We start from the raw sequence: 12,898 nt of genomic DNA, 5'->3' as shown, positions 1-12,898 counted from the left end.
GCTGGGAGCACTGAAAGTTGGAAAACAGGTCTAAGAGGTAGAGGGATGGAGACACTGGAATCAGGCCACCTGTGAAAGGAAGAACAAAGGACTTGGCATTAAAAAAATAGGACAGGCAGGCATGAGTCACCATCAGTGATTAATGACTGGGACTGTAGACTCCATTCTTTGTAAGTGTATTTGTTTTGCATGTTACTTTTTCTTATGGAATATTGAATGCAGGGCTTTTTAGGCCACTATTATTTCACACTATTTAAAAACACAGCCTTTGGTAACTGAAGAAGTAGGTCTAGGCCAGACTACAAAGGGCCTTATAAAGAGTTTGTGCTTTATCTGAAAGGAGCTATTGACATGCTTTTAATCAGAGAATAACATGTTCATAACAAGCTCCTAGCTAGGAGACTCTTGTGGTCTTAAGGTACAAAGACCAAACTAAAGTAATTACTGGAGGCAGAGAAAAGATGACAAATAGGAAGAACATGGGAGAATCTGTGGGATTTGGAAACTGTTTGGGTATGGAGAAATGTGAGTAGGAAGGACCCAGAGGCAGTATCTAGGACTGTAGTTTCAGTGACTTTGTGGACTACGATGACATTCACAGAGTTGGAGAATACAAGAAGAAAGCAGATTTAGGAAGAGAAGATGGCCTTAGCTGGGCATATATTGACTTCAATATACTTGCAAGACAAATACTTGAAAATATCCCAGCAGGATATGCAATTTTGGAATTTAGGAGACCTTATGATAAAAATAATTTATAAATAGGTTTCAGGGCACCAGGGTGGCTGAGTCAGTTGAGCATCCGACTCCTGATTTTGGCTCAGGTTGTGATCTCATGGTTTGTGAGATCAAGTCTTATGTCCCTGCTTGGGATTCCTTCTCTGCCCCTCCCCACATTCATTCATTCATTCATTCTCTCTCTCTCTCTCTCTCTCTCTCTCTCTCTCTCTCAAAATAAACACAAAAAGAAAAAAGAAAGAAAGAATCTCGAAATAGGTTTAATGACAGTCTTAAATGTCTGTATCTTCAAGGACCTAAATAGCCAGAGGATTCTACTGACATAATATTAAGAATTTAAGAATTACCACACAATATATGTACACACACAATATATACACATACACATGTGTACACATGTATAGTTTTATATATACATATATGAACGTATGTATACAAATAACCACTACTTATACTGTTGTACAATGGGTTTTATATTGCATTACATTTTTTTTGTTACTATTGCATTTGGCCAGTTTAATGTTTTACATAGATAAAAAAGATAAATTCTGTATTAGGGCAACTAAATGACAATTACTGAACTGTCATGAAAATATTAAACTGTAGTATATTAATGAGTGTAGACTAATGTCCCCAGCACCACCAAAGATGTCTACACCTAATCCTTAGAACATGTGAATATGTTGAGTTAAATGGCCAAGGAGAATGAGGTGGCAGGTGGAATTAAAGTAGTAATCTAACTTCAAAATAGGGAAATTATTCTGGGTTCTCCACGTGGACCCACTATAATCCCAAGGGTCCTTAAAGGGAAGAGGTATAATCCAAGAGAAAAGGTAATTGGCAGCATGTCAGGGTTAGAGGGAAATGCGAAATACAGAACAGTCAGAGAGAGATGCAGCCTTTCTGGCTTTGAAGATGGAGGAAGGAGCCTGAGCCAAGGAGTGCTGGCAGTCTCTGGAGGCTGGAAAAGGCAAGAAAACAGGTTCTCCCCTAAAGCCTCCAGGAAGGAATGTGGTCCTGCCAACACCTTGATTTTGGTCCAGTGGAACCTATGTCAGACCTCTAACAGAAACTGTAAGATAATGAATTTATGTTAAGTCTCTAAGTTTGTGGTAATGTGTTCCAGCAACAACATAACTAATATACTCAGGCTAACTAATTTTTGGTCATCTGTATCTTGGAAATACTTTTCTAGTTTATTTTAGCAATCTTTATTTTAGAGGTACTTTGCTAGTATGTTTTGAATTTCAGTAAATACAAAATGACAAAAACAAAAAAGGAATTGCCACGTAGTGGGTCAGCTTCACCCACTATCCCTTCAGCCACCTCCCTATTTTACCTCAGGTCACCAAGGGATAGTCTCTAGGAAGATGTGGTTTTCCTCTAGACTGTCAACCTCAGAAGTTAGGGATGTTTTATTTAAAAAAAAAAAAAAATCTTGTTAGAACTCAGATTTGCCCCAACCTGCTACACATCTTCCACATGGAGATAGGAGCCTTGAATTAGCCAATGAAAAGCTATCCATCACCTACCCCTAGAGAATCCAGCCCAAAAAACAATCTAAACAACTGGGGCTCTTTACAGATTCCCCCTAGGGTAAGTAAGCCGTTGACAGAGAACAAGGTAAAAGTTAAAAACGTGGGTACCATTTAAGAAGTTAGTAGGCCAACAAGAGAGCTCAGGCCCTGGAGTGGAAGGCATGACGTATTCCCCTCCAACCTCAGATACAAAGGGTCTTGATACCACCTTCTCTGCCTCAGGTAACCTCCCTGCCTTGTCTGAGAGTTGACAGTTGAAGCATCCTCCATAGATGGTGCCGGGGACACACAACCAGAGCCCCTCTTTTCCAGACTCTGTGGAGGCAATCCCCTTTCTGGTCTCAACATTTTTTGTTGAGTAAAAATCTTTTGTTTTCCCCATGAAGTGTATTCCAGTTTTGAGGCAGCTCATACAGTATGTGTTGATTTTTATGACATTCACCCTCAAAGAGGTACCGTTAAGCAGGCACCTTACTAAAGTGGTGCACTGACTCCACAACCATTCTTTAACACTATCTCAAGCTTTCTGATTCACCCATCATTAATCAAGTTCTGATCCTTTGAAATATTTATTTACAGGCCTCCTTCTACATCAATGTCTCTACCAATTGCTGGTGAATCTGAATCTCTGGAAGAAGATAGAAAAGGTGGAGAGACTCTCAAAATCCATCTTGGAATAGCAGGTATGGGTGTGTAGCTTACTGTTTTTTTTAATCTGTGAGAAATGGCACCACTTGACATCATGTAAGATTCCCAAAGTCCCACCCAGATTTCAAATTCTGTGGGTAAAGGAGGTGGGTAGGTGAGTAGAGGGATGGGCTGAAGCATGGTGGGCACTAAGTAGGGCACTTGTGATGAGCACTGGGTGTTATATGTAAGTGATGAATCACTAAATTCTACTCCTGAAACCAATACTATACTGTATGTTAACTAACTGGAATTTAAATAAGATCTTGGGGGGTGCCTGGGTGGCTCAATTGGTTAAGCGGCCTACTTCGGCTCATGTCATGATCTCGCGGTCCGTGAGTTCGAGCCCCGCGTCAGGCTCTGTGCTGACAGCTCAGAGCCTGGAGCCTGTTTCAGATTCTGTGTCTCCCTCTCTCTGACCCTCCCCCATTCATGCTCTGTCTCTCTCTGTCTCAAAAATAAATAAACATTAAAAAAAATTTTTAAATAAGATCTTGGAAAGAAAAATAAAAAATTCTGTGGGTACATGGCTTGAAATGGGCCAAGAATTTATCAGCAGAGTTTTAATTATGCAATTTTGGGGTGAGCCAATGCTTTGTTTTGTCTGAACTGTCAGGCTCTGGTAGATTAACAACTCAATGTTGTATTGACACACACCCCCTTGGTGTACTTCTCCCCACAGATGGAACAGGACACTACAGGAGTGTGCTAGCAACTTCTGCCAGCCACCTGTCAGGTGTTGCTTCTCCCCCACCAAACACTCTCCTCTGTTGGTGGTCCCAAACATGAGTGTCCATCGGAGTCCCCTGGTGGGCTTGTTAAACCATAGGTTGCTGACACTGCAGCCAGAGGTTTTTGATTGGGTAGATCGGGGTTGGAGCCCTGAAAATTGCATTCCTGGGTTCCAAGGTGACACTGATGCTGCCGGGCCCCGGGCCACACCTTGAGAGCCACCTCCCCAGGCAAATTCCCAGCCACACTCAGATCTGCTCCAATAGTTAAAAGCCTAAAATGTTCAGTTGCCTGAAGAAAAAGGAGTTAGGAGCTTTCTTTCTTCTCGCATGTGTTGTGAGCAGGGTTATTATTTGAAAGAATGAAAAGAAAGGTGTAGTGATGCGATTAACAAATTAGTCCTAGGGGGCGCCTGGGTGCCTCAGTCGGTTAAACATCCAACCTTGGCTCAGGTCATGATCTCACAGTTCGTGCATTCCAGCCTCACGTTGGGCTCTGTGCTGACGGCTCAGAGCCTGGAGCCTGCTTTGGATTCCGTGTCTCCCTCTCTCTCTGCCCTTCCCCTGTGCATGCTGTCTCTCTTTTTCTCTCAAAAATAAACATTAAAAAAATATTTTAATAAGAAAAAAAAGTCCTATATCATTTTTTTAAGATTTTATTTTTTTATGTTTGTAATGTTTGTTTATTTTTGAGACAGAGTACAAGTGGGGGAGGGACAGACAAAGAGGGAGACAGAATCCAAAGCAGGCTCCAGGCTCTGAGGTGTCAGCACAGAACAGTGGGATGATGACCTAAGCTGAAGTCAGACCTCAACCAACTGAGCCATCCAAGCACCCTGGTCCTATATAATATGAACCACCTCTTTGGATTTAGATCTTCGTATAGATCAGCTGTGCATTTGGGACCACTATAAAATGGACTAGGGATGCTGGTTTGGAGTTTGTATCTTATAGCCTGCCCAGAAGTGAGAAACCTTTGCTCCAGTAGCTTACTCATTTGGCAGCATTGCTTGGTCCAGCAACATCCAGTATCATTTATAGAACTGCTGCTGTAATTGCTGTGTTACTCAGTTGGTTTCCTTTTGCCTCTAAGTGAAAAGCAGTTCTAGTTTTCAAATAGTTCATGCTAATGAAAATGGCCACAGTTTTGCATTCTGTGAAACCTGGTTCTGGAAATACATAATTGGCATCCGGAATATGCACATTATCAGGGAACTGCTAGAAATGGCTTTGACACTGTTTTTTTGTACATTTACTTGGAAACTGAATACTATAATCAATTCTTAAGAACTTTCATTCTCACTGCTACATTGCATGCTGTGTTGATTTAAACCACAGACATTTGCCCAAATTATAGCCTAACACTAGCAACACTAATATTAAAGTAACAACGTGCTCTTTAGTTTACTGCTGTGATGGATTTTTGAGAGCAGGATTTTCTCAAAAAGCACACAATTTTGTGAGTATTTATAAGAATACATCTGACTCATTTTTATTAGAGAAATACTGAACATAAAAACTGAAATGCTTTTTGTTTTTACATTTATTTATTTATTTATTTGTTTAGAGAGAGAGAGAGACAGAGAGAGAGACAGAGAGACAGAGAGACAGAGAGAGAATCCCAAGCAGGCTCTGACGTGTCAGCACAAAGCCCAAGGTGGGGCTCAAACGCACTGTGAGATCATGACCTGGGCCGAAGTCCGCAGTCGGACACTCAACCAACTCAGCCACCCAGGCACCCTGAAATGGTTTTATTTAAGAGTGCTGTTAAATCTTACGAAAAAAATATTTTTTTAAGTTTATTTATATTGAGACGGAGCAGTGAGAGCGAGAATCCCAAGCAGGCTCTGCACTGTCAGCACAGAGCCCAATACAGGGCTCAGTCCTATGAACCATGACATCATGACCTGAGCCAAAGTCCAGAGTCAGATACTTAACTATCTGAGCCTCCCAGGCACCCAAAACTATATTTCTTCAATAAACCATGGTATTTAAGTTTTTTAGATTTCACTACAATGCAATTGTTTACCTTGTACCAATTTAAAAGGGTCTCTTTTCACTTTGCAACTAATTTTTCTTGATAATCAACTTAGCAGTTAATAAAATCTGCAGACAAGAATACAAATTGACCATTGACTTCTTGGCAGTAATGGTAACATCATGTTATGACTTATTGCAGATCTTTCAGCAAAGAGTGCCTCTGTTCCAGATGAACTTGGTGCCTGTGGACATTCTAGAACATCAAGCTATGCAAGCCAGCAGTCAAAAGTATCAGGTAGAGGCTAACAGTGAAGTTGAATTCCTTAGATATTTATTGTTCTAAAGTATTACTTGTAACTTCCAGGGTGTGGGAGAACGTTTACGTGCAGTGTGTTTGCTGTTAGTATTTTACCCAAAGCAATTTTTCTCTAACAGGGTATAGCTCGTGCCACTCCCGGTCATCTAGCTTCTCTGACCTCTGCCACAGGAGAAATACCTCAGTGGGAAGCACATCAACAGGAATTGAAAGTATTCTAGAGCCCTGTGATGAAATTGAGCAAAAAATAGTTGAACCAAATCTTGATACATCTGGCAAAGAAGATACCGCTTCAGAACCATTCAACAGGTATTTTTCCAGTCTCTGTTTAAATGGAGAGGAAAAAAACAACTTTGTTCTCATAACATAATAAAAACAAGGGAAAAAATTTTTTTAATTATTTTCAAAGATGCCCAGTGAAGCAAGATTCTGTAGAATCTCAGCTGAAGCGAGTTGATGACACCAGAGTGGATGCAGATGATATTGTAGAGAAAATACTGCAGAGTCAAGACTTCAGCCTAGATTCCAGTGCAGAAGGTGTGTGGATTAAGTAGGCTGCACGCCCAGCGTGGGGCTTGAACTCATCACCCTGAGATCAAGACCTGAACTGAGATCAGTAGTCAGATGCTGGGGCGCCTGGGTGGCTCAGTCGGTTGAGCGTCCGACTTCGGCTCAGGTCATGATCTCACAGCTCGTGAGTTCGAGCCCCACGTCAGGCTCTGTGCTGACAGCTCAGAGCCTGGAGCCTGCTTCTGCTTCTGTGTCTCCCTCTCTCTCTGCCCCTAACCCACTCGCATTCTGTCTCTCTCTCAAAAATAAATATACATTAAAAAAAATTAAAAAAAAAAAAAGATGCTGAACTGACTTAACGCCCCCCTCAGATGCCCCTAAAAACATCCAATTTTAAAGAAGCCTTTTATTGTGTATGCATCAACGTCTACCGTGTTTATGTACCTTACAGCAGATGTCTATCTGCTTTATCATAACTGGACACAACAACTGTGTAATTTGCAGGGTTGGATAGTGATCTTGAGATGATAGTGAATCACAGAATCCTTTATTCCCTCCTCAGCATTTTCACTGAGGCAAAATTTACATGCCACCAATTTGAAAGGTGTAATTATTCACGCCGGCATGAATAGAGAGCAGTTAGCAATGGACTTAGTTTCATTGTGTAACTGGTTGTAAAGAGAAGTAATTAAACCTTACTTATGGAAATTTGTAGGAAGAGAAATCTTTTTTACTCAGTTTTAAAGAAAAACAACTTTAGGGAAGTTAATGAGAAATAACTATTAGGATATCTTTTAGGGGCGCCTGGCTGACTCAGTACAGCATGTGACTCTTGATCTCAGGGTTGTGAGTTTAAGCCCCACATTGGACATGGAGCCTACTTAAAAAAAAAAAAAAAAAAAAAAAGCATATCTTTTAAATTGCCTGTTTTTATTTATTTTTTTTTTTTTTAATTTTTTTTTCAACGTTTATTTATTTTTTTGGGACAGAGAGAGACAGAGCATGAACGGGGGAGGGGCAGAGAGAGAGGGAGACACAGAATTGGAAACAGGCTCCAGGCTCTGAGCCATCAGCCCAGAGCCCGACGCGGGGCTCGAACTCACGGACCGCGAGATCGTGACCTGGCTGAAGTCGGACGCTTAACCGACTGCGCCACCCAGGCGCCCCCAAATTGCCTGTTTTTAAAATATATGTGTAGCTTTCTAAAAGTTTATTTCTTGGGGCTGGTTCAGTCAGTACAGTGTGCAATTCTTGCTCTCTGAGTTGTGAGCTCAAACCCCATGTTGGGTGTAGAAATTACTTAAAAATAAAATCTAAAAATAAAAAATAAAAATGTATTTAATAAAACTTAAATGTAAATTATGAATTTAATATAGGAATATCATTTGACAATAATGTAATACGTGTGCCTATAACAAATATTTTAATGTGAATTGCAGAAGAAGGACTGAGGTTATTTGTGGGTCCTGGGGGAAGTACGACCTTCGGCAGCCATCATCTTCCAAATAGGTACGTGGTCCAGATAGCATTGTATTAAATAAAGAATATGTTCTTGAGTAGAAGGTGAAAGTTACAAAGTTTGTATTAGACTGAGGCTAGAAAATACATATAATGCATCCATGAGAAGAATTACAGCTCTTAGCTTTCCTTATCTTGAGTATGTTTGAAATTATATTTAGTAAGTTTTATCTGTTGGTTTTCTTAAATGTGTTTTTAGAACATATTAGTAGAGGACCAGAAGAGCATTGGGCAAGATGCAATGAAAAAGGATGTTTAGAAAAGAGTTCTTAGTCTGATATTTTAAAAAGAGCAAAGCAAAATTACATTTCAGTCAGCGATCTTGTCTGTTATGAGCAGTTACATGACCACTCACCAGCATACACTTGGTACTAACCTTATTTGTACTCCCCTTTCTCCACCCTACAAGAGTCTAACATACATACTAAGAAAAGTTCAGAATACCAAGCATCATTCTGGTAGTTATTCAGATTCAGATGAAGAAAAGGCACCTGCCAGACTTACTTCTGATTTCCAGTACTGCAGCAAATAGTACTGAGCACAGATGGCTTGGGACAGTTAAGGAATTCTGACCCCTGACCTTATGTGCATCCCTTATACTCAGTATTTCCATGTAATATTTATTTAGAGTTCCAGAATAAGTCACAGTTGTACTGGGGAGCCCCTGTGTCCAAGACAGTTATTTTGTTCTCTAATGCTCAAAACCTGAAGGAATTTCTAATTCATTTGTTCCACCAATACTGCTTTTATTGAGTTCCTCCTCCATGTCCAGCATGTTGCAGAGTCCAAAAGTTACAAAGGATATAGCAGAGAACCTACATCAGCAACTAACTGCAATCAGTTGTGATAGGTAGGTAAGAGAGAGACATATAAAGAGGCCATGAGGAAGTAGTTAATTTGAACTAGGGTTTATAGAGGATGTAAATGCAATTTATAGTTTTCATTAACTCTCACTGAGTTATCCACTCATTAAATTCAGTAGCTATTTGTTGGGCCAAGTCGTGGGTAAGGATGCAAGATAGAAAGACCCAGTTCACCCTCAGCTAGCCTATGTGTCTAGCATATGGGGTTGGGAAATTACAGCCTGTGAGCCAAATTGGCCCACTACCTGTTTTTGTAAAACATATTTTTTTTTAGAATACAGCAACTCTTGTTTATGTATTATCTATGGCTGCCTTGATGCTACAGCAGCAGAATTGAATAGTATAATAGAGACCATAATGGCTCACCAAGCCTAAAATATTTATTATCTGACTCTTTCTAGCAGGTGAGATAGACAAACTAAAATTTATAGTAGTGTAATAAGTACTATAATATAGAGAAGTAGAGGAGATTCTGAGAGAACAGAGATGGGACCTCACTCAGAGAAAACTTACTAGAAATTTGACACCTGAAGAGAGAGTTGGGAAGAATTAAAAGTAAGTGTGGGGGGTTAACAGGTGGATGTGAGGAAGACAGATATTCCTGGTAGTAGATTCAAAGAGAATGAATGTATAGGCATAACGGTTATAATATCTAATTACATAATAGTAAATATATAATAATTATTAATAACACTGAGCATTTACTCATATGTGCTAGGCACATATATATGCTTCATTCAGTTCTTACATTATCTCTTTCAGTACTCATGATGTACTATTATTAGTCTTTAAAAAGACAAAACAAAGAGGTTAAATAATTTGCCCAAGGCCTTAAAACTAATAACTGATAAAACCAAGATTCAGACTCCTGTTTCTTTGAGCCCAGAGCACATTCGTTGTACCTAACCGCCATACCTTACTGGCTTATGAATAATATAACCTACTTTGGGAGTTGCCAGTGAACAGGTACTCTGAGGAGGGGGGCATGTGAAGGCTGCCTGTGGGACATGAAGTTGGTAGGAATCTCAAAGCCAGGTTATAAACAGCCTCTGTTGCCATAACAAAGAATGTATCCTTTTCTGTCATGTGCACAGTTTGGTCATTCTTTGGCAGGAAAATGATCTATGATACTGGCATGTTAGAAAACTAAGTGGCCATAATTTGATGGGGGTGGGGAGGTTGGAACAAGGAGAGACTAGTAGCAAGGAACAGGTAGAAAATGACATTTATGAAGACAGTAATACATATTATATGGTAGAGAGACCATGTGTTTTGAGTTAAAGAGACTTGAGTTCATATCTGAGCCAGACTACTTGGGGCCTCAGTAAATCATTTAACTTCAATGGAACTTTAGTTACCCCTCCTTCTGTTATCCATTGAAAAGCAGGGATAATCATGGGATTGTTGTAAAGAGCAAATGACCTAATATACTCAGTAAGCTCTAGTGTTTATTAATTTAGGTACAGGAACAGCAAACAATAGAAGTTCCAACAAAAGGAACCAAAATAGTGAATGTTCAAAAGCAACAGCTATCTGTACTCTCATTTCAGACTGCTCAGGGTCCAAGTCAGAGTCCCTCCCCTATTGACTTCACTGATACTGTTAACCTCTGTCAGCCTTACTCTCCTCACCTGAAAAATGGGAGTGACCAATAATGCCTAGTTGATAGGATTTTACTGATTAAATTAGATAACTTATGTAAAATACTTAGCGTAGTGCTTAATACACAGAAGGCTCTCAGTATTTGCTAGCTGTTTATATTGTTGTTATTAAGAGGAAAGAAGGTTAATTTTCTATTTGAGAAATAATCTAGAACCTAGGCTCTGAAGGCATTTAGAATTCTGGCTCCCACTCCTTTTCCAAATGAATGTTAGAATAATCATCACCTAACATAAGGGAAGGGAAACAAAAACAATATAAAAACAGGGAGGGGAACAAAACATAAGAGACTCTGAAACATGGAGAAGAAACAGAAGGTTGCTAGAGAGGTTGTGGGAGGGGGGATGGGCTAAGTGGGTAAGGGGCATTAAGGAATCTACTCCTGAAATCACTGTTGCCCTATATGCTAACTAATTTGGGTGTAAATTAAAAAAAAAAATTTTTTTTAATCTACATTTAAAAAAAAAGAATAATCATCACCTAATGCATGAAAGCCTAAAATGATAATTAGGGGTTGAAGTAGATGATTAATGTTACATGCCACTGAAAGCCTGAGGAATGTTAAGAGACAGTGTATCGTGGTGAAGAGAATGGGCCATGCAGTCTGACATGGATTTCATTCCTGGCTTAACCATCATGACCCAGCTTAGCTTAGTTTAGCTATGATCCTGACAAGTTACATCTCTTACTTACCACCAAAAAGACAACCATTATCAGTGGGGTTAACAACACAGGCTCTGGAGTTGGGCTACATGGGTTCAGTCCCAAGCCCTCCTGCGTATCAGCCATGCATCTTTGATAAGTTACTTCACTTCTCTGCCTGTCTCCTCACCTACGAAATAGTGACAATAACAGAACCCACCTCGTAAGAGTTACAAGGCCTAAATTAAGTGAGGTAAGACATGTAAGTGACTAAAACATAATCTGGCATGCAGTACTCCATATACACTAATTAAAGGTCTCTCTCACAGGATTATTGAGATCGAGCTATTTGCAGTGTCCAGCACAATACCTGTGCACATACACTCTCCATAACTAGCTGGTGTGTCTCAGAGAAACTAATGTGTTAGCATTAGATCTATTCTGAGAGAGAAACTGGCAGCACAAGATGAAACTAGAGTCATTTACTCAGGCACTGAAGAGGCACAAGAACCAAATGTGGTTAAGAAAGTGAACCCATGAAAATGAAGAGAACAGAGCAGAGTAATAGAGACTTGGAAGAGCAGTATCCCCAGTCATACACTTAAAGTCTAGTGGACACAGCCCAACCGGCCTGGGAGTGCTTGCACAGGCTGCTCCTTGCTTGCCTTTGAGACAATAGTTTCTGACAAAAAAGTCTGCTTTCATTTCGGTTTTTATTCTTCTATGTGATTTTTTTTTCATCTCTGGCTACTTTTTAAAGATTTTATCACTGGTTCTTAGCAATTTGGTTATGGTGTGCCTGGGTTTTTCTTTGTGTTTATTCCGCTTGGGGTTCATTGAGCTTCTTGGGTCTGTGGGTTTACAGTTGTCATCAAATTTGGAAATTCTCCAGCCATTATTTTCCCCTACCCCTCCTTCTGTTATCCTAACCCACAAATTCCAGCCCGCAGCCTCCCTGTGCTCTGACCTGTGACTCCCACACTCAGAAAGACCACCTGGCTGGGGCACCCGGATGGCTTAGTTGGTTAAGCGTCCGACTGTCGATCTCAGCTCAGATCTTGACTCAGGGTTGTGAGTTCAAGCTCCACATTGGGCTCTACACTGAGCATGGAGCCTGCTTAGAAAGTAATAAATAAATAAATAAATAAAGACCACCTGGCTATGTTTGGGTTCTGTCTTCCTGCAGTGAAGGCTGGGAGGACCCTGAAGGAAACTGTCTTAGACTTTTCTTCGTTGATTTCCCTTCTCTCAGGACCAGTCCTGTGCTGCTTGTTGTCCAGGATATGAACTGTTGTTTTATACGTTCTATAAAATATTATAGCTATTTACAACAGGAGGGAAAGTCTGGTTCCTATTACTACATTATTGTCAGAGTAGAACAGTTTTAGGGCATCTAACAGCCAGGGTGCAGTGGGGCTCACCAAGACTCCTTCAAATTCCAATATCTGTAATTGTGAATGGGTGTTCACTGGTGTTCCGTTAAGGATGTTCCTGTTTCTTCTGCAGAATGAATCTGTAAGAACAGGAGCCTCTAAGCAGTCAACTGAGAATTCCAAGTCAGTACACAGTGGCCTGGTAACCACTGCATTACTCCCACTTTTTTAGGATTTCCTCTTAAAATTTCATTATGGGAAGAGACCAACCATGTTGTTTGCTTTTCGTCTTACTGGTCTCTGGAATTCTCAGAGTGAAATGTCAGGTTGTGTGGCCCCTGGC

General features: G+C 40.3%; 1 protein-coding gene across 4 annotated transcripts in view; it reads left to right on the top strand.

Moving 5' to 3' along the window:
• Positions 1-12,898, top strand: part of EEIG2 (EEIG family member 2) — a 94,989-nt gene that overhangs the window by 76,069 nt on the left and 6,022 nt on the right. For 3 of the 4 annotated variants that reach the window (XM_047870693.1, XM_047870692.1, XM_047870695.1), the window contains exons 6-10: positions 2,856-2,959; positions 5,874-5,969; positions 6,110-6,299; positions 6,400-6,527; positions 7,940-8,009. In XM_047870693.1, the coding sequence (XP_047726649.1) occupies positions 2,856-2,959; positions 5,874-5,969; positions 6,110-6,299; positions 6,400-6,527; positions 7,940-8,009 (588 nt within the window). The remainder of the gene's footprint in view (positions 1-2,855; positions 2,960-5,873; positions 5,970-6,109; positions 6,300-6,399; positions 6,528-7,939; positions 8,010-12,898) is intronic. The other variant, XM_047870694.1, reaches the window with a different exon arrangement.

This window comes from Prionailurus viverrinus, chromosome C1, assembly GCF_022837055.1.
Source record: "Prionailurus viverrinus isolate Anna chromosome C1, UM_Priviv_1.0, whole genome shotgun sequence".
NCBI lineage: Eukaryota > Metazoa > Chordata > Mammalia > Carnivora > Felidae > Prionailurus > Prionailurus viverrinus.
Note: the sequence above shows the minus strand (reverse complement) of the source record. Positions and strands in the feature narration are given on the sequence as shown.